This window comes from Vitis riparia, chromosome 11 (genome assembly GCF_004353265.1).
Source record: "Vitis riparia cultivar Riparia Gloire de Montpellier isolate 1030 chromosome 11, EGFV_Vit.rip_1.0, whole genome shotgun sequence".
Lineage (NCBI taxonomy): Eukaryota > Viridiplantae > Streptophyta > Magnoliopsida > Vitales > Vitaceae > Vitis > Vitis riparia.
The window spans coordinates 1681078-1707509 of record NC_048441.1 but is presented as its reverse complement, the minus strand read 5'-3'; the positions used below and the strand labels follow the sequence as shown (position 1 = coordinate 1707509).

At 38.4% G+C, this 26432-nt stretch overlaps 1 protein-coding gene across 2 annotated transcripts; it reads right to left on the bottom strand.

The window, feature by feature from the left end:
• Positions 1–536: 536 nt before the first annotated feature.
• LOC117925146 (putative glucose-6-phosphate 1-epimerase) lies at positions 537–26192 on the bottom strand. Of its 2 annotated transcripts, XM_034844037.1 has the most exons (9): positions 26016–26189; positions 22732–22806; positions 18548–18604; positions 18304–18464; positions 18058–18198; positions 3616–3718; positions 3439–3538; positions 2161–2410; positions 537–872 (listed from the first exon to the last, which is right to left on the bottom strand). In XM_034844037.1, exons 1-8 carry the CDS (start codon positions 26106–26108, stop codon positions 2196–2198), a joined length of 945 nt encoding a protein of 314 aa, XP_034699928.1. In that variant the 5' UTR covers positions 26109–26189; the 3' UTR covers positions 537–872; positions 2161–2195. The 2 variants fall into 2 exon arrangements, with proteins under 2 accessions (XP_034699928.1, XP_034699925.1); XM_034844034.1 differs by having other exon boundaries at positions 18058–18464; positions 26016–26192.
• Between the last annotated feature and the right edge of the window lie 240 nt (positions 26193–26432).

Here is a 26432-nt window from a genome sequence, read left to right as displayed (position 1 = left end):
GTATTTTTGAGAATTATGTACTTAGATATAGTAACAAATTTATCAAGAACAATTTTTTGAGTAGCAAAGCTATGTATAAATTTTTAAAAGCAGTTGTCATACATACTCCCATTTTGGTGAAATCATACATTTTTTTCCTTTTTAAAAGACTCTCTCAATAATTTAATATTTTTTTTCTTAACTTTTCTGATGGATAACCAAACATGAAAAATAATATTAAAAATTTTCCGAAACAAACATATCCTAAAAATCAACAAAAAGAAAGAAATGCACAACCCAGCAGATGAATGCTAAACCAGAACACAATATTACATCATCTGTAAATTCGATATGGAGTTTGATAACCAATTTCACAATTTATAACATCAAATCATTTTAATCTGAACTTCATAGAGAACTCAAATACAGTTACCAAACAAGGCATTGAAGAATTTGGACGACAAAGTCGATGCCAAATCCTGCTGAGTTCATCATTTTTCATCTGTTTTGATGGAGAAAATTCTGATCAGAAAGTACAGAAAATATAGAAAGCAGAATGAGGATACAAGAGAGGGGTGTGGGATAATATATAAGTTTCCAATCAAGCATAAGAATTTAGTAATTGTTGAACAATTCTATTTATGCTGCTTGTGCCTTCCACTTCAAGATATATGATGATACCCACCAACAACCATTCATTAAAAGCAACATTATTTTCACAAGGACTCTAATATGATCCAATCCTCCTTAGCACCCAAGATAAAGGAAATTCAAAAAAAACAAAAAAAAAAAAAAACAAAAAACAAAACAAAAACAAAAAGGATAAAAAAAGGAAGAAAAAAATCCTGGCCAGACTTCGCCGTGCGTTCCAACCATATTTTGCAACAACGCACCTGCAGAATTAAACATTTGTTACCAGTGAATTATAAAGTAGTTAGGAAAAGAAAAACAAAATGCTCTCAAGGGTACTGAGAAGAAACAAAAAAAATGCTAGCTGATTGTTAGCTATGTTAATGTTGGACATTAGGCGAAAAGAAATCAGTATTTGATTCAGGAATTATGGCAAAGCTGATTGAATGGAAACTAAACTCCATGTACCAAAGCTACTATGAAATGGGTAGACCAAGAAGACAAACAGGGAAACTGAGGAAGAACCTGCACAGGGTATTTAAATAGTCAAGAGGTTCTAGGCTTCTAGCTGGACATTGATGCAGTACCATGGTTAGTACTAACTACCTACAGTTCAGATGTTGCATGCACGAAGAATATATGCCAACGACATTAGAACTAGACAATTTTTATATTTGATTTGTCAGGAATTCCATATCATGAATTTAACAGTTGAAATGTTTACTGTGGAAAAGAGCACAATGGATGGTCATGGGTTGTAAGTGAAATAAAAGCACCAAGCTATTTGCTTTCAGTTTCAACAATGCATCTCACGTCTTAAGCTATTTGGTTTCAATTCCAATACTTAATCCAATAAGCATGGACACCAAAAATTAAAGTTTCCATTAACTCCTACTCTCTCTTTCAAGAACTCTAATTTTTCTACCTCATGCTTCTGAACAAGCAATAATAATTTTGATGGTTTTATGAAGATAGAAAATGCTTTTTATTGTTAGGCAATGCCTAAGGCATGCCAATAACTTGAAGCCCAATTACCAAAATATGTTTGAACTTACTGAACCCTCCCAACCTGAATCCAGCAGTAAAATATAGATTAGGCATAAAGGAAAAAAACCAAGACGCTAGAAAATATCAAGATCTTCAAGCAGTAAAATTTGTTTTCTACTGTACAAGATCTAGCAGTTGCAGCTATACCCCTTATAGAATGATTGGGTTTAGATCACATTGATGGAAATTTGGTTAAAGAATCTCATCATTGACAACCTTTTAATGTGGACTATCGAAAGAAAAAGGAAAGAAAATTTACCAGCAAATATACTATTCACAGAATTTGTGTGATTGTGTGTGTGATTGAGAGAGAAAGAGAGAGAGCATTCTGATAAATGGATCAGAAAACATTAAAAGACACCAAGATTTAACTCTAAATAACGATCTACTACGATGAAAAAAAATGGGGAAACCTCATAAAATATAATCTCTACGTACACAAACTCTCATATGGAAAACCAATGTTGAAATGTGAGAATTAGAGTAGTCACTTTAGCAAGTTACCTGTACAGGATGTAAAATAGAATGATAGATATCATTCAGCTGCACTGTAGAACTTTCTGAGGATCGAGTTGCCCGCTACAATAACTGGAAGGAACAGCAGAGAGTTCCTGCCTTCCTCTCCACTCCTCACCAGGTTTCAGTGTAATGGGCTTTTCAACAGCAGCAGCCTCCACACAGAGCATATGCTTGTACTCATCATCTCCAAAATCAGCCATAGCTTTTGCCTTTTTGTCCCAGGGATTCCACACCACTAAAGAAGAAAATGTAGAACTCTAAAATCAAATGATTAACTCAGAAAACGACAAGACTAGGCAGGAACATAGCCATCTCATGCTAAAGAAAATATAAGGTAATCAACAATTAAATAATAAGTGTCAAGAATAGTTTCCTTCCTATCACATATATTTGGAGACTAATGTCACGGACTAAGGTCCTTCCTAAACTCGCATGCGGCACTTAAGCAACTTAAGCCACTTGATGTTGCTAAGTCAGCCTTACCCCGCTTAGCTTAGCTTGCTATGCTAAGCAATACGCACAACTTGGAAGCTAGGAACAACGAAAGAAGCAAAACTTGAGAAATGGAATCTTTGTATTGCACTAACATGCTTTGCAATGCTTGAAAGCTCTCAAATGCTTAGTGCCTTAGCCAAATGAGACTACCTCCTATTTGTAGGCACCTTTGAAACTCTCTGGAACCCACAAAGGTTCCTTACTACTCTAGAATTCTCTAAAAAAGTCTACATAAAGCCTATGTACAACATATGTACAAGAGTCCACTAAAACTCACAAAAGTCCACTGAAACTCACAAGAGTCCACTGAAACTCTCTACAATACTCCACACACTTCCCTTGTCTTCCATCTATGTGTAGAGATGTGTGGACATCTTTAGGTTTCTCTAGAATCTTCCACTCTTCCACTAGTGTAGATGACTCCAAGGGGTTCCAGAAGCTTCCTGCTCGCCTTTAAAAACTCAAGGGAGGGTCACTTGAGCAGGTTTTGACACTAAGCTATTGATGGTAGAGAGAAATGTAGCTACTGTACTAAAATTCTCACAAGAAACATCTTAAAATCCCTTCAAACAACAAAGCATTGAATTATCATCAGTATCTGAATGAAAATTAAACCGAATCCGTAAGTAAAAACTTCAATCCATTAAACCTAATCTTTTAGTAAAAACAATCATTCTGGAAAGCATAATAACATTGCCAACCGTACAAGCATTTTTTTAATGAATGTAATCCACTTTAGTAGGGAAACTAAGAAGGGATAAATCTCACCAGCATCTGGAAGTCCATCTTTGCGTATGACAAATGTTCTCTTTTTTTCATGATCCAGAATTGCAATTTTTGTAGGGGTACTAACATATATCTTGTCCACCTATTTAACCAATGAAAGATAAAACAATTGAACCACAATTCAAAAATCAAACAAAAAAACGTTAACCTCAAACTCACTTCTGATTCAAATGTAATTGCATCCCCCTGTTCAGTAAACCGCTCCTTATTCTGCAAGTTGTCAAGATAATCCAGTGTCTCCAATCCTTCCACTCGAACTTCACTGAACACAAGCAAGTAAACTAATTCAAAGACAACACAAAACTACAGATTGTAGAACTCTATCATATGTTACCTAACATAATGATGAGCTTAAAGAAAAGGTTGTATAAATTAGTAATAACTAATGTAGGAGATGCTTCAATAGAAAGCTAGATGGCCATGAAGAAGACATACAAAAATTGTCCAATGAAGATAATATTCTATGCTGATAATACTACACGTAGAATCTCAAACTTGACCATAAGACACTGAAAACCAGCAATTCTAAGCCATTTTTCCTCTTTTGCCCTTTGATAGTCAGTGTAGCAGAAAATATCCACATTTTGCCTTCCCATCTGGATGAGAAGTATTAGCACCATTGCTAGAAAGTGGCAAATTTAAAATCCAATGTTGATTAAGAAATTTAAATATATATATTAAAAAAAAAAAAAACCTGTTGTTTCTGAATTCTTGCATCATTTTCTAGAACTTCAGTCAGAATTAATTTTCAAATTAGCATTAGTTTAATCTAATTTTCATATTTTTAGCACACTAAATTTCCTATACAGTTTATTTTAGTATTAGTAAAACAAAAAAATTAGCCAAATAAAATTTTCTTAACCAGCTGCTGAATTTTTATAAGTTAACAGAACCTTTTACTCAGATTTTCCCAATTTGTTTGACCAAACATTACAGAATTTGAAACATTCAAGCATAAAATAACTGTAACTAGACCCTGCTAGTGGTCCAAACAGGTTTGACTGGAAACAGAAACTAATCTAGCACAGTTCCACATAATGGGTCTTTGTCGACTAAAAAAATTCCTGGACTGACTCCTAAAATTATGATATAATGGTTTCAGAAAAATAAATGAGGAACAAATATATTACTAAGTACACTAACATATTAAGACTTCAACAAATGTGAGAAGAATTGGAGAACACTGTTACTAAATGCATATTATGGTGCAAAGGCCACCTATAACTTTAGAGGTATATGTAGCTACATAGAAAGCAAAATCCCAAATAAAGATTCATTTAACCAACCAAAGAACGGGCTTTGTTGAGTAAGGCAATTGAATCAGTTATTCCACCCATCCCACCACAATGAAGCACACTAAAAATAAAAATTAAGAGAGTAAAAAAAAAAAAACCAAAAGTGAACAAAGAAAAGAAGCAACAGAGAAAAAAGTTAACGAAAACTACAAACAAGATGAAGTCAATGTGTTTATTTATATCAAGTATTGATTAAAATTTCATTGGATGCTATTGTTAGATTTCTTTCCATGCTCTTATCTTTCAATTGACCAATCCAACCAAATAAAATCAAACCACAACTTCACAAAGTGACAGCCAATACAATTTTTATGACATTGAAAATGATTACATTTACAACATACAAAGCCAACCCTCCCATGGATAACATGATGGACAGTGCACAACACAATATCGCACCTATTTCCAGAACTTAATGTGTCCAGACATCTCCTTCAGAAAATTCTTTGAAAATAAAAATAAAAATCAAAAGAGTAAAATAAAAATAAAATAAACAAAGAAAACAAGCAACAGGGAAAAAAAGGGGGACGAAAAAATGAGATGAAGTCAACATGTTTATTTATGTCAAGTCTTGAAAAAATTTTCACTGGATGCTATTGGTGGAATTTTTTTCCACAACTTTGTCTTTCAATTGACCAATCCTACCAAATGAAAGTAAAATAACCACAAGTTCACAACGTGACAGCCAATATAGTTTACAACATTGAAAATGATAATGTTTACAACATACAGTGCCAGCCCCCACATGGATAACATGATCGACAGTGCGCAACACAATATGGCACCTATTGCTAGAACTTAAGCGTCTAGATGTCTTCAGAAGATTCTTTGAAAATTATAGAAAACGGGAGCAGTAGAATTTAGGATAGAAATATGATTGGCTCAAACAAGAAAATTCCTAATCCTCAACCTGCAGAAATCTGAAGGACCAAACTGCCAAAGAATTATCATATTGGTAAGTTTTTCTAATCCCTTTTCACTGTTGAAGACTTGTAATAAGAATCATCCAAGGAGCCATTCTATTTAAGTTTCTTACTTGTGCAGTTTCATTAAGATACTGAGTTTTACCACGTCAGATTTTGCCAAGGCAGTAACAAGAGAAAATTTAACAATAAAAAGCATTTGAAATCTCAATGGAACCCAATAGATGAAGAATGCAAAAAATCTCAAGGCCTTATTTCCCCTTCTTCAAGCCTTCCCGTCATAGTTTACATATTCATGTGATCCTCTTTAATAAGCATAAAAAAATGTAGTACAGTTGAAGATCCACCAGCCCTTTTTTTAAATACGCTTGGAAAAGGTGCACCAAAGTACACATGGAGTACACAATTAGCGCCGGAAGGCAAGGCAAAGTAGTGAAGATCCACCAACCATAACTACTACTTCAAAATATTTAATTTAATATTTATTTATTTGTTTTATAAATACATTTCATGAGAAGATTTTCTTTTATAACATAATGCCAAGGCACTAGCGGATCTCATGTTGGCCTCTTACTTGCCCTCTCCTCTACTAAGTTCCTTATACAAGCGAAAGTTATTAGGTTATCTCCCTGTGTAAGTCAAATGTCTTTTAACTCTTTATTCTGTATATGACCATCTTTATCCCCCTTCTATCTAGATCCTTAATATATCAAGGATGCCTACAAAGATTATTCACAGATGCTATGCCTAGGACAATATTTTCATGTTTGACCCGCATCTTACCAGCATATATGGATATATATTTGTTCCTAATATACTTGAGTTTGGAAGTTATGGTCTAAGCAAATTAAAACCTTTATTCAAAACTGTTAATGGAGGATACTTTGTTGAGGATGTTACCAGTTTTGACAAAGAGATTTCCAAGCCTGAAGAGTGAGTGGAATGAACTCACAGGCAAAAAAGGGTTGGGAAGCTAAGGAAAGCAGAAAGTTTACCCAAGAGGTGTTCAGAGTGGAGGTATCTCACGAGTCCTTAAAAAATCCCTAAGAGTGGGCTTGAAATTTGATAACCTTGAAAGGGAATAGAGACCCAAAGACAATGATGAGCTCCACTTGGGCCATTGCAAGAAGTAGGCTTTCTGAGACTAGCAGGCCCACAAAGGGGAATCAGCTAGGGTGTCAAGGTAAATCATCCCTACATCATGTAATACACCGTTAGCAATGAGTATCTCACAGACGTCGTAGAATCAAACTTCCCTATGGATCCATATTCAACAACCTGAACAAGCATCTGGTCTCCACCAGCCTCACAGAGTCTCTTAAGTCTAGCCATTAAAACAAGGGCCTCAAATAATATACATGGTGGAGGAAAGCCACTAATTGGCAGCAAACTCATCTTGTGCTGCCTGAGCCCCTACTCTTGACTCAAGGAGGTGTTGAGCACTTTGGGATCATGCATATAGGTCATGTTCGACATGAGGGTGGGAGAAAGGCAGGTCCTCTAACACCATTAAAGATAAATTGGGGAAGCGTGGAGGGGAAAGAGAAGATCCATAGGGAAGGCCTCATGTTAAGAGGAAAAGGCAAGCGTACACCACGTCTTTCTGCCCCAACCTCAAACCTGCACTAAACCTCCCCCCTTCAACTCTCAAGAAAGTGAGCCCATGACATATGCATAGCTATGTGCAAGCACCTTACCAAGCATCTTAATCTAGCCCATGTGTCATTGACGCCTGCCTCACCATGCTAACACATATGTACCGACCCAATTCTAAACATGCAAATTAATAAACTACTCTTGACGAAACAAAAGTAAAATGAAAATCTATGAAACTAAGAAACTAAGTTTAGGACTGTAGTACACAAACTTGAATGACAGATTGAGAAGCAGAAGATGCATTAAAAGAAAAGATGAAAAAGTTAAACTCATGAGCATTTCATGAAACCAAGTGAGACAGCTAATTAAAAACTAAATACTTCTACTAAAACTAGAAACTTTGAATTAATAATTAGAAGTTACAGATGCTTTAAAACAAATTATATATCAAAAGTTATACATAGTACCACAGCCGCAAGACAATCATCTAGGTTAAAAATGATAGAAGCACAAAAATTTGGAGGGACAGTTTGGTGGGGGAGATCAATCTGAAAGAAGCTTTTCCTCTGTTGTTTAGTTTAGCTTTTCATAAGAATGCCACAATTGCAAACCTATGGGAAGGGCGAGGCAATGGAGATCAGTAGTTGGTGCAGTTTAGAGAACTCTTCCAAGATTGGGAGATGGATCCCAATTTATGAAGCTTATTTATACAACCAAAGTGCAAGACATAGGAGAACATATCTTGGTTTGTAAAGAGGGTAGGAAAGGTTTTTTCCATGTAAAGTTGTACTACAATTCTTTGTATGCAAAAACTAGAATGGAATTCCCAACTAAGGAAATATGGTGTTCTCATGCTCTGAGATCTCATTCTTTCACCCAGGAGGCAGTCTTGGGAAAGATTATAACTATTGACATGTTAATGAAGAGGTGATGATCAATGGTTAATAGATGTAGTCTTTGCAAAGAGAGAAAAGTGTTTGCTAACCATGTATTGATTCACTGTGAGGGGACAAAGGGGTTATGGATGGTTAATAGATGGCATCTCTTCTTTGGTCTGAAATGTGTTTGCTTCTTGAGTGGAAGTTTAACGGATTGGATAAGAAGATATGCCACGTTTAGCATATGGCTCCCCTGTGTTTGTTTTGGTCCATTTCGAAAGAGTGTAACCATTGAATCTTTAATGGTGAAGAGCTCTCGGATTAGAGGTTAAAGAAGAACCTCATTAAAGACCCTTTGAATGGACAAACGCTTCGCTAGATTTGGGAATTTTTTCAATTCTAGACTTCTTAGATTGTCTTAGTTGCGGGTGGCTGTTGGTGGCTATTTTTTGTTGTTGCCTATTGGCTTTTTGTATATACTTCCTATATGCATAGGGTGTGCCCCCTTTTCTTAGGGCTCTACTAATAGATTTGCTTTGTTTGCTTATCAAAAAGAAAAAAAAAAAGGATGATAGTGATCCTATATGAAATCTCACACCCTAGAGAATTTTAGCTTTAGACAATGATCCTATATGAGAAGCTCAGACAAGTCACAATACGTTTGGTGGTAAAGTGTGTTCATCCCACAAGGGGCACCAATCCCATATTGAATACCTTAAGAACTAATCTTCACTCAAACAATCAAAACATTAAAAGAAAAGAGTTTTGAGGAGAGGGTGAGTATGGGAGTGAGGGACTCCAACGGAGTTCCGAAGGGAGGTAAGTGCTGGTTTGCCGTTGAATCTAAGACATTCGTAATCTCCATTGAAGAGGTCAGAGGAAGGCTGAGAGGAACTATCTGGGAAAGGAGTAAAGGTCTTTCCTCTTGGATAAGATTTGGAGAAAAAGGTTTAAGCCTTCTGTTGGAAGGTGTGGAAGCTTGGTGCAGAGGAGAATCTAACTCGAAGCTTTCAAAAGTCTGGGATGAAGGAGCAAGAAAATTCATACTAGAATGCCGCTCAAATGTGGCTGGGAGATTTTTGCTCTATTCGGTCAAAGATGTGGAAAGGAAAAAGTTCTGTCTAGTTTTTCCTGAGGGAAATGGCTTAGTAGGGGGTTGGTTCTTGCTGGCTAAGAATTTGAGGGCTCTTGGGGTCTCTGCCACAGAAGTGAGGAATAGCTACCAGTGTGTGTCATCCATGGGTAAGGTGGAGAGCAAGGTCAATACTTTAGAGAATGAGCCAGGTTCGTATGCAGATGTAGTTAAAGGGAAGAAAGGTGAGTCAGTGGATTCTATGAGGGTGCACCTAGGGGAAAAGGAAATGATGTGCAGGGAGGAACAGCTTGGGCGTTGCCTGGTGGGTTGTTTCGGTGGTAGTCCTGAGTCTATTCCGTCATTGCCTTCTTTGAAGAGATGGGCGTATGAGAGTTGGTTATTTAAAGGGGAGTTAAGAATATCCAGGTTGGGTGGAGCCCTGGTACTGATTGAGTTTCAAAACAAATGGGAAGCTGATATGGTGCTTCTTAGAGGGAGCAGACGTTTTAAGGATAGAGAATTTCTTTTGCGAAGGTGGGGACCGGTAGTGGGGTGCACTTGGAAAGAGAGCCATGCTAAGGAAGTTTGGGTAAGAGTTGTAGGACTTCCTCTTCATCTATGGAGTAGGGAGGTTTTCAAGCGTATTGGAGATTGTTGTGGGGGGTTTGTAGCTGTGGATGAGGAAACGACCCTCTTTTCTCAGCTGCAGTGGGATCGGATTTTGGTCAAAGATTCGGGAATGAAATGGCCAAGGTCGATGTAGGTGGAGGCTGGTAACTCTAGGTGGGAGCTATGCCTGTGGTGGGAAGCCATGCCGAGGGTGTTGCAGGATGGGTCCTGCTCTTGGATGCAGATGAGAAGTGAGTGGGAGGTCAGGGATGAAGGTGGGGGAGCCTCACGCGCTGAATCTAGAGTACAGGAGCCCCAAGCTGATTTTCAAAAAAGGGGGGCTGAAGTGAAGGTGGCGTGTGGCAGTGAAAGTAGAAAGGCTGACAGTGAAGGGGGGAGGCAGGATGATAACCCTGCAGTGGGCTGCTCAGGGAGTGGGCCTGGGCCCAAGGCTGGCAGAGGGGCTTTTTTAAAAGGCGCTGATGGGCTGCTACTAAATGAAGACGCGGGTTGGGTCGAGGGCCCGTCTTCCCTTTGCCCTAAGTCGTCGGGCTGGATTAAGGGGCCTGAGGAGCCTTGTGGGCTTTTTAAGCCTGAGGCCCATTTGGACCTTTTAAGGGAGCCCGTCCCTTCTAGGGCTTCCCTCGAGACTGTCGGGACTCTTACGGAGATGGAGCAGGAGCTTCTGGTCGTGGGCAGCGTCGACGGCATGGAGCCATCCCTCGGTCTTCAAAAGCCCACCGATGACGCGCTTGTGGACGAAGCTTCCAGGTACCCCCGTAACCTCAAAATCCCTATTTTTTCTTTGGGGTCTGGGGCTTCTTCTCCTTCTCCTCATATCTCGGGGCCGGATGGTGTTGTGTTGGGGAAGGTGGGGGTTATCAGTGGTTTGTTTGGGGCTGTGGAAGAAACAAGGAGTAGGGTCTCTCCACGCGAAGAGTGGCTGGTAGACCTCTCGGTCCATGAAGACAGGAACTTGTCTCCGCAAGCGCCGGGTGGTGAGACAAGTGGGCCCGAACTAGCTATTGTTCCTTTTGGAGGGGTTTTAGAAAGCCCATTAGCGGAGACGATGGCCCTTCAGGTGGAAGTAGGGGATGGAGAGGAAGAATGGAGCTCCAGCTGCCTTGCGAAATTCAATCACTGCTTGGGAATGCCGACAGTTGGGTTTGAGGAGGAAATCCTATATCTGTTGAGGAGAATGAGGGGGAGAATTGAAAAGAAAAATCAGGACAGGGAGAATAAAAGGACAAAGTCTTCAGTTACAAAATCCAGCAGGGAATTAAAGAAGCTAGAATGGTCGGTAAACTATAAAAGAGCTAAGCTGGCTTCCAATGAAGGCAAGTTTGGAGGGGCTTCTGGGTCAGGGATTAAATGAAGATAAAGATTTTATCTTGGAATGTTAGAGGGGCAAATGATAGCGATAAGAGGAAAATCATTAAGTCCATAATAAAATCCAACAAGGTGGACGTGGTGTGCTTGCAGGAGACTAAAATCAAGGATATGAGTACGGGGATTGTTCGCAGCCTTGGGGTGGGAAGACATATTGATTGGAGAGCAATTAACTCTAAGGGGGCAACTGGAGGTGTTCTGGTGTTTTGGGACAACAGAGTGGTTGATTTGTTGGAGGTGGAAGAAGGGATGTTTTCAGTGTCTTGCCTGTTCAAGAATTGTATGGATGGGATGAGGTGGGTGTTTACCGGAGTTTATGGGCCGGTGTGCAGAAGGGATAGAGAGGTTTCTTGGGAGGAGCTTGGGTCAATAAAGGGGTTATGGAGAGATCCTTGGTGTGTGGGGGGAGACTTTAACATGATCAGATACCCGGAAGAGCGCAGTAGGGGGGGCGAGCTATCTGCATCAATGAGGAGATTTAATGAAGTGGTAGAGGATTTGGAGTTAAGGGACTACCCCTTACAGGGGGGTCTCTTTACTTGGCGAGGGGGGTTAAACAATCAGTCCCAATCTAGGCTCGACAGGTTCTTAGTTACAGATGAGTGGGACAGAATGTTCAATGGAGCCATGCAGGGGATCCTTGCTAGACCAGTCTCTGATCATTTTCCTATCCTACTTGAAGGTGGAGGTTTGAAGAGGGGTCCGTCACCATTCAGATTTGAGAATATGTGGCTGGAGGAAAGGGGGTTCATGGATCAGATGAAGAGGTGGTGGGGCAGTTTAACTTTTACTGGGTCTTGTAGCTTTGTTCTGGATGCAAAATTAAGAGCCTTAAAAGGGCTTTTAAAGACTTGGAATAAAGAAGTTTTTGGGGTAATTGAGACTAAGAAGAGAGAAGCTCTTAGCCAGGTGGTGTACTGGGATGCAGTGGAGAATCATTCAACTCTGAGTCTAGAGGATTGTGAAGCAAGGAAGGAGGCTAAGGAGACTTATAAAACATGGGTGCTGAGGGAAGAAGTTTTTTGGAGACAGAGATCAAGGGAATTGTGGTTGAAGGAGGGGGACAATAATACCAAATTCTTTCTTAGGATGGCGAATGCGCATAGCAGAAGGAACTGGTTGTCTAGGCTGAAAGTTGATGATGTTTGGCATACGGAGGAGTTAGATTTAAAAAATAGTGTGGTGGGTGCTTTTAATAATCTGTACACTGAAGAAGGGGGGTGGCGTCCTGGTGTTGAGGGGCTGCCCTTCATGAGATTAGACAGCTGTGAGGATGAGGGGCTGGAAATTCCCTTTACGGAAGGGGAGGTGTTCGCGGCTCTTTCAGATCTAGGCAAGGATAAAGCCCCCGACCAGGATGGCTTCACCATGGCCTTCTGGTTGTTCAGTTGGGATTTAGTAAAGGCTGAAATAATGGGCTTCTTCAAGGAATTTCATGAGAGGGGCAGATTTGTAAAATCTTTAAATGCAACATTCCTTGTCCTAGTCCCAAAGAAGGGAGGAGCTGAAGATTTGAAAGATTTCAGGCCTATCAGCCTTGTATACAAGTTGTTGGCCAAGGTGTTGGCCAATAGAATTAAAAAGGTGATGGGGAAAGTGATCTCAGAGTCTCAAAATGCCTTTGTGGAGGGTAGACAGATTTTGGATGCAGTGCTAATTGCAAACGAGGTTGTGGACTCAAGATTGAAAGACAATGTGGGAGGGGTGTTATGCAAGTTGAATATAGAGAAGGCTTATGACCGTGTTAGCTGGAGCTTTTTGTTGGCTGTTCTTAAAGAGATGGGGTTTGGAGAGAGATAGATAAAGTGGATTGATTGGTGTATCTCCACAGTGAAATTCTCCGTGTTAGTTAATGGGTCTCCATCCGGTTTTTTTCAAAGCATGAGGGGGCTAAGACAAGGAGATCCCCTTTCCCCTTATTTGTTTGTGATCGCCATGGAGGTTTTTAGCAGTATGATGAGAAGGGCTATTAGTGGGGGCTACTTATCTGGTTGGAAGGTGAGTGGTGGGAGGGGTGAGGGGATGCATATATCGCATTTGTTGTTTGCGGATGATACGTTGGTTTTTTGTGAGGAGTCTTCAGACGAGATGACTTATCTAAGTTGGCTTCTCATGTGGTTTGAGGCATGTTCGGGTTTGAGGATTAACTTAGAGAAGAGTGAGATGATCCCAGTTGGAAGGGTGCTGAATATAGAGGGTTTGGCTTTGGAGTTGGGGTGTAAAGTGGGAGGGATTCCTTCTAGTTATTTGGGAATGCCCCTAGGGGCAGCTTTCAATTCTTTGGCGGTGTGGGATGGGGTTGAAGAGCGTTTTCGTAGAAGGCTTGCTATGTGGAAGAGGCAGTACATATCTAAAGGGGGAAGACTCACCCTAATTAGAAGCACCATGTCCAGTATGCCTATTTATTTGATGTCTCTCTTTCATTTGCCTTGAAAAGTGAGGTTGAGATTGGAGAAAATTCAGAGAGATTTTCTGTGGGGTGGGGGATCTTTAGCCCATAAACCTTACCTTGGAAGTTGGTTTGCTTGGAGAAAAAAAAAGGTGGACTAGGGGTGAGAAATTTATCTTTGATGAATAACGCCCTTTTGGGTAAGTGGAATTGGAGGTTTGCTAATGAGAGAGAGGCGTTGTGGAGAAGTGTAATTAGCCTCAAGTATGGCGTAGAGGAGGGGGGCTGGTATACTCGGGATGTGATGGAAAGAAACGGAGTTGGGCTTTGGAAAGCAATTAGGAAGAAGTGGGGGCTGTTAGATGGCAGGGTAGCTTTCCATCTGGGTAATGGGCAAAGAGTGAAATTTTGGAAAGACAAGTGGTGTGGTGATGGGCCTCTTTGTGAGTCCTTCCCATCTCTTTTTTCCATGTCCATGTCGAAGAATGCTTGGGTTTCGGAGGTGTGGAATCCTGTTGGTGATGGGGTTGGTTGGACTCCTCTCTTTGCAAGGGCCTTTAATGATTGGGAGATTGATTTGGTGGAGCGGTTGTTGCAGAAGATCCAAGCTTTCAGGGTTCAAAGGGAGGAGGAAGATAGAGTGATATGGACAGCTTCAAATGATTTCTCTGTTAGATCCCTTTATTCTATGATGGAGCCGGGGGGCCTTTCTTTGTTCCCTAGTGAAAGAATTTGGAGGGCAAGAGTGCCTCCCAAGGTAGCTTTCTTTGCTTGGGAGGCTTCTTGGGGTAAAGTTTTAACACAGGAGCAACTTCAAAGGAGGGGGTTCTCTTTGGCAAATAGGTGCTTTCTCTGTTTATCTGAAGAAGAAACAGTGGATCATCTCCTACTGCATTGTGTCAAGACGCGGGTCCTATGAAACCTCCTTTTCTCTCTTTTTGGAATATCTTGGACTCTCTCGTGTACAGTGAAGACAACCCTTCTTGGGTGGAATGGAGGGTTTGTGGGAAAAAGACGCAAGAAGGCTTGGCAAATGGCGCCTTTATGTATTTTTTGGTCAGTTTGGAAGGAGAGAAATAGGTTAGCGTTTGGGGATGAGGATCTTTCGCTTCAAAGATTGAAATATTCTTTTGTATGTAATCTTTGGTTTTAGGTCAGGGTTCCCTAGCAGAGAGTCATTCTTCTCTTGTAAGTTTTGTAGACTGGATAGGCTCCTAGTTAGGGAAGGTGGTGTGTATACTCCCTGTATACTTAGAGGGCACCGATTTTTGGTGTTTCCTCTTTTCGTTTAATATACTTCTTTTACTTATCAAAAAAAAAAAAAATAGTATTAAAACATTATGGATGACACACTCAAAGGGGACATAAGAGATCAGTAGAGCAACTTGTCAGAGTAACATTGTCCCTTGCCTTAGAGATGGAATAGAGTAGAATTATATGGTGCCACCACCACCTAAAGGTGAACACAAAGAACTCAGTTAACATCCGTATTGGATGTGTATCCATATCCAGTGGATATCTAAAGTCCTTGACCATCCATCTGTTGGTGGATGACTATTCCCTAAGATTCTAATATTTCATCATTGGAGAAAGTATTAATATGGTTTTGTGGTGTCTCGGTGCTGTACTATGTTACCCTTCAACATAACTGTAACGTATAAAACATGTTGTCAGTATATTGTCAATAGTCTATCAACTTTATTTGAAAAAAGTAACATTATTGAGTTATGCTGACATGTTGTTAGTATATCATCACTGTTTCATCAATATCCATCAAGTTCATGTTGACATGTTGGCAGTATATTGTCACTATTTCATCAATATCCCTCGAATTCATGATATCTTCAAAAAACTTCCAACTTTCAAAAAACATAAATAAATAACATTTTTTTTAATGGATAAAGTGAGAGAATATAATAAAGAGTAATGCCAAAATAGCATCCCAAAGTACATAGGAAGTATACAAAAGACGCCTAAAAGCACCACCAAAAAATAAAGAGGGAAAACAAAAAATGGCACCCCCTCAACAAGAGCCCAACCAATCCAAAGAATCTATAATAGAAGAAGGGACAAGAGCTATAAACAATGTGGACCATACCCAAAGACTATAAAGAAAGAAACTTTAATTCCTTATATAGAATGCTACTCATTTTCAAATGTTTTACTGTTTCTCTCCTTCTAAATTGTCCAAACAAGGCATAGAGGAGCAGCCCACCACGCTTTTTTCCTTTTTTTACCCACAAAAGAGTTGTGCCAACTTAAAAGTGTCTCTCACTGATGAGGGAAGCACCCATGACACACCAAACAAAGAAAACAGAAGATACCATAAAACCCTTGTCTTGTCACAGTATATGAGGATGTGATCAACAGAATCTTCTACATCACAAAGGAAACATCTAGTCACCAAAGACCACTCTCTCCTCTAAATATGATCCAAAGTGAAAACCTTATTCCAAGTAGCCTCCTAAGCAAAGAAGCCCACTGTTGGCAGCACCCAAAAATTCCAAATAACATCTGCTAGGAAAGCAGCTTGACTTCCCAACTCCAACACCTTATAAAGGGCTTCAACAGAAAATTTCCCATTCTTTGACTCTATCCAAATCAATTTATCATCCTCATCCCTACGCAACTTCCTCCCTTACAATCTAAAAAGGAAACACTCCACAATATCCACCTCCCAATTATTGAGCCGCATAGAGAAGCAAGGTTCCCAACAACCACCATCAGCTGATAGATTCCAGACATCCCTTACCCAAGCCTCCTTGGAAGTAGCTAAAGCAAATAAAGAGGCGAAAGAAATGCACAGCAATTCATCACTACATCGCTTGTCCTTTCAAAATTTCACCCCCCTCCCATTACCCGCCAAAAAAGCAACTCTACTACTCAAAATATCTCAATCCTTCCTAATGGTTTTCCAGAACCTTACCCCATACCCTTCTCTCACTTTGTGAAAACACCACCCTCCTTCCCTGTATTTACCACCAATAACTTGCTGCCAAAAGGCCTCCTTCTCCTAGAAAAACACCAACTCCATTTGCAAGGTAAGGCTCTATTGAGCGATGAAAGATTCCTAACCCCAAACCACCCTTTCTTTTGTCTAAGCAGACGATAGCCCACCTAACTAAATGTTATAGTCAACATATTAAAATTGATATTGTTGAAAATGCTGGTACCTTCAAAGGAAAAAAGTGGACCATATGCATCAATGACATTGATTCTACAATTGTGTGAGAGCTTTAACATAAGGTGTTTAGGCAAGCTGGGAGAAACTGGGTCACTTTCAAGACATGCAGATCATTGCTAAGTTTTGAGCAACAGTATGGAGACAAAGTACTATGGCAAGTGGCTTGCCTTACCTTGATTTGGGCCATCTAGCTTGGAGGAACAACCAAAAGTTTTTTAGGATGGATGAAGGAGTCCAGATTGCTTTGTGGGGTACAGTACATTTCCTATCCTCCTTTTGGACATCAGTTACAAACGTCTTTTCAGGTATCTTGCAGAGTTTGGTCTTGCTAGATTGAAGCCTCCCTTCTATGAGCTGAGTGGAGGCCTTCTCTAGCAAGTGTCCTCAAGTTAAATTTTAAAATTTTGTTCTTTAGATGGAACCAGGGCAATCAGGGAGTGGGAACATGATAAGAGATCATTGAAGAAATACTTTGAGCTTTCTTTAAATGTATCAGATTGGGATTAGGTATCAGAGACTCAAGCCCTTCTGGAAGAACCGTTATTGGCTGAACTTTGGCAGTTTCTAATTTCATGGTGGATTGAGATTCTGCTGCAGTCATTTCTGAGGCGTCAGAGGAGTGAGGCCTGTGGAATCATGACGTGTGCTTACATTAAAGCATCAATATCGCAAAAGTTTTGGGGTTGAGGAATTCCTCACTCAGCAAACCTGGTCAATAAATGCACCGTCATACCTTGATAATACTGTGCTTATATGATCAGTCATTTTGATAATGACAATAGATATTCAATTGTGCTGTTATGTCAGCAATTATTTTGATAGTACCAATAGATATTTAATCATGTGACATAGACTGAAATAGAAGTCAATACTCAGATACCAGATTTATCAATAATATCAGAATGTCAGACTTCTAGTTTTATGCTATACCCAAAATTTCCACATTTCGCCCTTGTGGTTCAAAAGTTATAGCACCTTCTTCTCCACACCAAAATCAACTTTCATCAAAACACATTAATCAGAAGAGAACTTATAACCTCCATAACCTAAACAGTGATGATGGCAAACAGTGTGCAACTTCCATATTTGAGAAAATAGGCATATCCATGATGAGTAACATGATAAAGTAGCAAGCAATGTCAATTTAAACAATTTTGTTTTTTATCAGATGTCAATTTAAACACTGGAGACACCAAAATTATCACTTTATCACTTCTCAGCATCATTTAAATCAGAACCAGCACAAACTAAGTTGGTAAATACCTGATATCCGAAACAGAAAAATAGGTGTGATACGCAAACGTAAATGTAAGCGGCTTTCCTTCTGTGCTGGTATTTCTGATGCGAGATGTCAACATCAGATCTCCTCCAGGACCCAAAGCTACCCTCAGACGAAACTCATAACTACAAATGGACACAATGATAGATAAATAAAATTCCGACAAGCAAAAGCAATGAGTTTGACCATCATTATTACCACTTAAACATGTATTAAAAAAAGAGCACCACCTGTGAGGCCATATCTTCATGTCTTCTTCAGAGGGCTTAAGGATCAAATCAATAAAAGCCCTACTGGAGGTATTTGTTGGAAACGGAGGTGGATCAATATCAATGCTCCAAACCCTGTTTCTTGCAAATCCATGCTGCTCAAGAGAGCCATGATTCCCAAACTGCATACATGGAGCAAGTTTCCTTGACCGAGATGTATGCAATCAAATCAAAGCAAGAATGGAAATTGCAGAGAAGCACATACTTGAGGAAAACATATTGGAATTCCTCCACGAATTGCCTTTGGAGGCTTGAATATAGCCTGCACAAGACAAAATATATTAATTTTGGGTGCTATATTCAATTTTGATGGATATAAGTAGATGCATAAACCTGATGTACAAAGTAAAGTAGACTTAGGGTGTAAATATATGCATAAACCTGTTCTTCATACCAACAAAGGGTCAGGAGCCCAGTCATGTTGACTCACAAAATTATAGATCTACTTAGGGTTTTAGGATGATCTTTCACCTAAATTCCTAGATTAGCTAACCAGGTAGCTAACTTGCTAATTAAGCTACTCTTCATTTGAGTACCTTGCCTGAGATTTTGTACCCCTCTGAGTTTGGATTCTATGCAGATCTCTTTTGTTGCACCTCCCTTTCTCTTGTTTTTACTTAATTCATTGTACTCTAGCCAGAAGGGTAACTAATCTTGCTTCTTTATTAATGAAATTTCTGTTTCTAATCAAAAATAAGAAAAAAATAACTGAAAGAATAGAATAACCCGGGATTGCAAAGAAAGCACAAGAAAAGGAATTTTGTAGTTCTGCATTTTCCTCCATCCTAAATAAATAAATAAAGGTGTTACATTTTCCTGTGTAGTATCAAAGCAAAAAATGAACTCAACTCGAACTAACAACACACGATATAGAATTATTATTTCATTTCTTTTCACAGTTGAAACAACAGAAAAAAAAAAAGGACCTTGGTTTTTCTTCAATTTTCTCAGCAGCCAAACAAAGTATAAGAACACAGAGAGAAAATCACTTTAAATCGAACCCAAGTGTAGAAATCTTAATATTGATTAACTAGACATAATAAAAACCCCTACCAAGTAAACAGATTAATTCAATTATTGACAGTATGCTTCAGAGGAGAAGTAAAGAACACAGAATGTCACCAAATGTAGCCCACAAGACAATCATGATCAGTGACCAAGGGGGTTTCCATAACCTTCACGCATAAGCTCTGTTATTGACCATGTTATTTTATTAACCAAGTAATTAAACTTTGCATGACTGGTGTACTGGATAGATTTTTTATAAAAGGAGTAGAACTTTCTTCAGAAATGACAGCTTGGAAGGACTTGAGGAAAAGACAATTAAGCACATATGACCACAAAATCCAAAGCAGAAATATGAAACTGAAAGGATTTAAGCTTTATTTCATCCTAAACAATGTTCAACAGGAGAATAGAAGCATTCCATGGAAATGTGAAGCATTCCATGGAAATGTGAAGCATGGGGAACAATAAGGAAAATCATAGTGCTTCCCTTTATATAGAAAAACAAGGGAGCAACAAATCTTTGCATCTAATAAAAGAAAAGGCCCAGTGTCTGTTATAGCAATCCTAGGTTCTCTATATGAATAGGTGCCTATTGGAAAAGGAAAAAGCTTCCACCTAACGATGCAGCCTCACACCTTAAAAGTTCAAAACAGGAATACAATATCGTTACATGAAAATAGAATATATGGTAAAAGGAAATTGAGTGGAAGGATGAAAACCCAAGCAAATCTCAGGAATAAACAATCATTGCCCCTACCCCCCCACTCCCTTTCCCACAAGAGACACACACTCAAAAGGAGAGCAGGGAAAAAAATAGTAGAAGAAAACAAAAAACTAAAACACAAACACCTGCTACCTGGTTAGTGACCCATACTACCATAGATGAATCCCCCTCCACCTAATGGGCTTTTTTTTTTTTAACATATGAGTAAAAGGGGGGATTTATCAACAATGCCTAAAAGAAGGCACGTCAAAGTACAAAGGATGTATACAAGAAACACCATTAGGCAAGCAAATAGAGAAGTGAAAACAAAAAACAACCTCCCTCTACCTACTTTGAACTCAACCAATCCATAAAGTCTATCATGGTCATGGAATAGTCACCAATGTACACTCTAACCCAATCCAAAAAAAAATACACATAAACCCGTCCATGGCATCCAGAATATACACAAAGGAGTGGCCCTCCAAGCTTTCTGCTTCTTGCACACAAAAGAACTGTGTCAACCCAGAAGGGTCCCTCTTATTGAAGAGTGCATCACCCAAGTCACTCCAAAAGAAAAAAGACTAGCTGCCACAGAATTCTTGCTTTGGAGGAGGGCAAAAGAAAATGATCAGATGTCTCCTCTTCCCCTTTGCACATGTACCACCTGTTCGATCCCCTCCTAAGTTGGTCATGCATTAAAAACCCTTTCCCATATAGCTTCCCAAGCAAAGAAACTCATATTTGCAAGAACCAATGGACTTCACACTATGCTCGAAGGGAAAACTTCATTTCTTCTCTGTGATAATGAATAGTAGTAAGATTTAACAAAGAATTTGTCACACTTTGTTTCCTTCCAATCCAATCTATCCTCTTCATCCCTTCTAATTGAGGTCAATTGCAATCCTCTAAAAAAGGCCTTCACTCCATCCAATTCTAAATCATGTAGTTGTCTATGAAACTGAGATTCCACCGACCCCCTTCTCTAAGCTGCTCCCAATTTCTTCTATCCAAACGTCTTTTTCAACATTTACATAGAAAAGCATCAGAAAATAATCTTCCAAAGAACTTTCTCCACACCATTTTTCCAAAATTTTATTCTCATTTCATTATCCACTATGGAATGAGATCTACATTTAAAGATCTCCCACCTATTTCTACTAGCCTTCCACAGCCCCACTTGTAGTTGTCCCTCATAGCTCTAGAACATCACCCTCCCTTCATTAGTCCCAAACTTTCCAACTATGACATGTCTCCAAAGAGTTTCTCTCTCTAAAGCAAATCTCCAGCTCCATTTACCAAGGAAAGCTTTGTTTAGAGTGCAAAAACTTCTAATGTCAAGACCCCCATTCTTTTTGTCCAATTGAACCACGGCCAACTAAACAAGTGAGACTTTTTCACTAGCATCCCTCTTTCCGAAAGGAAGTCTCTATGAATTTGTTCCAGCCTAAGGCTCAATGATGCAGCACACAATCATCACTAGTTTCTATTTTAAGTTCATCCTTAGTTTTTTACATCATTAGTTTCTATTTTAAGTTCATCATTAGTTTCTATTTTAAATCCATCATTAGTTTCTATTTTAAGTTCATCATTAGTTTCCTATTTCAGTTATTTCCTTTATTTTTGCATTACAAACATCCTTTAAAGGCTTATTATAATTGTTAGAAGGAGTTCAATATAATTTTTCAGAATTATTCCCTAACTTTCAAATCCTATTGTGATCTTTGTGTTTGTTCTTGAGTGTTTTTCCATTTCATTTTGAAACAAACGTTCTATTGCACCACTCATCCTCCTTGGTATGACAAAAAGGAACATAAAATAAATGGGAAGACTTGACAATGTGCTCTTAATCAAAGCAAATCCCCCTTCTTTTGAAAGGTATTATCTCTTTCACAAAGCAAGCCTCTCTAAATTTTCTCCTCCACCAGATCTTAAACCTTGCTGATTTGTTAGGGGCTCTCAAGTAAAGGCCCAAGTAACTAGTGGAAAGATTCCAACCTTGCATCCTAACGCTAAAGAAATATCCTCTAAAGGTGTTTTCAAAGGAGCTATACATGAGAGATATGGGAGACTACAGTCTTGGGAAAGATATAAAAATGGGATTAAAATAACCAAAAGATAGGTCATCTTGCCACACATCTTCCAAACCTTCTTTTGCAATCAAACCAATAATGAATTGAACAAGTTGAAAAAATCATAGAACCCTTGGGGAATGGCTTTCCACGGACAATGGTGTAATTGCCTAACCGCAAAGTTGGCAACCCACCCATATACAAAATACCATGTTAGAGAACCCACCAAATATGAAAGGGCTATCAAACTACCAAGAAAACCATCCTATTGCATTTTTCTAACACTTATCTCTGAACCATGTACTCTATCAGTCAGTATTTAGGACAGTATTTAGAGACACCCCAAATATTAAAGGACTATAAATCATGTTTTCGCTTGCTTGATTTATTCAAGAAATTAGCAAAAAAATGCTATTTCTGTAATGTGCATTTGCTTCCATACTGTCATCCATGGACAAAATATAGCAAAATTAAACCTTAGTATGTTGAAAATGGTGAAATTCAACATTATAGGATTATATATCTGTTGATCTTTGTTGCATCGAGGCAAATAGATAAATAAGCTGATCCACTAAAAAATCAAGTAGTATAGACATTGCACAACACCTTGCTACTGACAAAGAGCAACTCCTCCCCATGATCATTCTTCCAAGATGTCACTTGTCCCCCATACAAATACACCTGCCAAAGCAAAGGACAAGATTATAATAAATAGCAGCAAGAATACTCTTGCAACCTGCAACTTTAAACAACTCTAAAAAAAAAAAAAAATTAATGCCACAATAACCAGCATTTTAGTACTGCTACAACAACAAGGCAGTAGAGCAGCATCTTTTTTCCCTTTTTTTATTGATAGGCAATAAAAGGAAATATAAGGCAGAAGAGCAGCATCTTAAGAACAATGACCACACAAGTACGTAGCCTATATGTAGTTCATGGTGTTAAATCAACAAAGAGGACCAAGTTCTTTCCTTTTTTTTTTCTCTCCTTTTTTAATCAGAAACAAAAATCAATTAAACATGGAGAAGATATACACAAGGACAAGAAATCCCTCCCTAAAATACAACTAACTGATCAAAAAAGTATGAATGAAACCTCCAATATGCTAAGTAGACCTATGCATCAGTATAGTATCACATGAGAAAATACAAAAATTGCTCCAATATTAGATAAACTTCTTCTTCCAAAAGAAACCTAATCTAGGCTCCTCTCCTTGCTAACCAAACCCTTTCAATCTGCACAACGAATACTAGTCAATCTAAACCACATTGAGAGGAATGCCCTTAAATGTTGTGGTGCATGAAGCCCAAAAGGAGGAATAGAAATGTATGAGATCCCATAGAATCTCTGAAGTTCTCATCTTGTCTTAAAAAATCCTAGCATTTCTTTCCCTCCAAACAACCCAAATCAATGTGAAACAAGCAATTTTCCACAGAACCTAGCCTCTACTAGAGCTCACCAATCCCTAACCTCATAATCAGATGATCAACCATCAATTCATCATGCCATGCATGTACTCAAAATATGGAATAGGAATATGATAATCAATAGTCTTGACTGTTGCTCCATCAATGGCTTTGCTGTCAATGGACATCCTCCATCTCTCATCCATTAGAGGTGCAGGTAGAGCAAGCATGACGAATTCTCCAAGCCATGTGATGGTACTTGTTTGAATGAAATATATATTTGCTCGTGTTGGAGTTTCTAAGACACATTAAATCTTGGTATCTAAACATCAAGTATGATAATTTGTTGCTTATAAGCTCAACCTATTTGCAAGCCTACATGTGCTAGGCACTTATGTAGCAAACTTGTGTCCATGACAAATGCTATAGTGTTACTCCAATGACATAAGAGAAACCTAAACTGGTCATAAAACCAGGTGCAACTCAATTATGCAGGATGTGTACATAGAGTGCCAAAGACAAAGAAGATCTTAGCTCCTACCAAAGAGAATCTACAAAATCAAGCATGGTGTTGAAGTTGCGTCTACAAACCCAATTAGACCAAGAATATGAAGAACTAATAAAGGAGTTTCTCATCACCCACTCCAAACTCTTCAGAACCTCAAAACATCTTATATTCCATTCTTTGAGCTAACCACCAAAATTTTATGTGTCTCTTCGCCACAAATCTACCATGCCAACCTAAAAATAACTCCTTGACTGCCCTAGGAAGCACCCACAAAACACTAAACAACGAAAATATGGAATGCCACAAATTGCAAGCCATCACACAATGATTTAAAATATGATTTGCTGACTCATCATCTCCCTTACAAAGGAAATCAGAGTGAGTATTCTCAGACAGTTCTGTGTTTCTCCCTAACCTCTCAAAAAAGAAAACAGGAAAAAACCCATGTTTTTTTGGAAACAAGAATCCACCAATAGTATTCATCGTTATTCGTCTTGAAAAGGAAGGTTATAAAGAAAAATGAATAGGTGAAATTTTATGAATAGCTTGACTAAAAAAAAGTTTAATTGCTCAAAAGAAATTTGAAGAAATGTAAGCGAAAAATTGTGGAGGAACAAAATTATTTCTAGCCTTGGACACTACTCTTAATAAGGTTATAGAGGCAAATAAGAAAAATAATTAAAAAGCAACCAACAAAAGAGGGCACTAAGTATACAATGAGTGCCAGCTAACAATCTTAAAAATAAAACAAATAAAAAGTAAACATTTAATTAATATATGATTAATAATTTAAGTAATTAAGAATTAAAATTGGCTTTTCTAAGCCCAATGGCATAAGAAATAAACAACATTGTAAAACCAAAATTCCATTCCTCCTTTCATAGGTGGTAAGTAGTGAGCTTTTCTATGTAAGCTAACTTTCAACCAGATTCAACATGCACTTTACAGTCTAAATATGATAACTATAAGCTTTTATGCTCCATTTTATCCAGCACATAACCTTAAGGCCAAGGTCGCACTCATCTCAAATCCTATTGTTTAAAGAGGTCCTTGAACTCTAATGTTTTTTCAATGTTAGAATGCATGCATAGAAGCTGAAAATAATAAGAATAATAAAAATTCTATGCTGAGGCACTTGACATATATAGATTATCAACATTGCTTCCCAAAACCCACCACTCCCAATTTAAAAAGGGTTACTAATCTCAAACAAACAAAAACCAGCTGATACGACGTTAGCACCACATGCCACAAGTAATTCACGGAAGTGGATCTCCAGGCAAAAAAAGCCAACTAGTTTCTGTTTTTCATTTCATTTTTTTGTTTTTCACCTTGTTGTTTCTTTTTTTTCCAGAAGAAATATTTAGACATTTAACTTGCATTTTCAGTAAACAATTACACGGACCCCGCCCTAATTTGAAGCAGTAAGCTTCAAGAAACAAAATTAAGGGGAAAAAAATGGTGCTCAGTTCCAAATCCATTGCACTGTATAACCTACCAAGCTGCAGATTTTGAATTAGGGCATCCAATTCCAATGCCACACGAGCCAAAAATAGTAGCAAATCTCACCATGGATCATGAACACCCCAGAAAAAATAAATAAATCAAAATATTAAAACCAATAACAGAGTATTCAAAACACCATTTAAAGCATAGATCAACATTTCCCCAGACCCAGAACCAAAAACCACCCAAAACCCAGATTCAATCTCTCCAACAACAATTAACAAAAAAAAAAAAAGGAAAATCATAAATTAAAATTAGCAACCAGAATTGAGGGCCAGAACACCCAACAAAACCCATAGAAACCAAACCAGATGACAGATCCAAACAAGCAAGGAACCAATTCAATTGAAAAACCCACATCACACTCGAATCAAAATCATGAGGGATAGATGGGGTTGGTAACACCACATCGTTTCAGCAAAAGTACCACATCATTTTAGTAATACGACGTCGTTTTCATCCAATTACACCTCAGCGGAGCTGCCGCGGACCTCACGGAGAACCACCTTTTCGAGGCCATTGATGCCCTTACAGAGCTCTACCGGAACCCTCTCGCTTGACATCTCTTCCTCTTCTCTCTCTCTCTCCTTTCTCTTCCAATTCTCCCTTTCTTTCTATTCCATCGCCCTCCCTCCGTCTCTCTCTCAGAATCTCAATCTCTCTCCCTTGGATTATTATTCTATTATTATTATTATTATTATTCAACTCAAAAAAATCGTTCGGTACATTTTTATTGAAAATAATTTTTTAAAAACAAATTTGGGTTGTTTTTAAATGTTTTTATAAAGTAATAATAATTGAAAATATGAAAAAAAAAATTTAATTTCAAAAAAAAAATTGTCATTTATATTTAAATTCTTAAAACAAATTATTTATAAAAAAAAAAT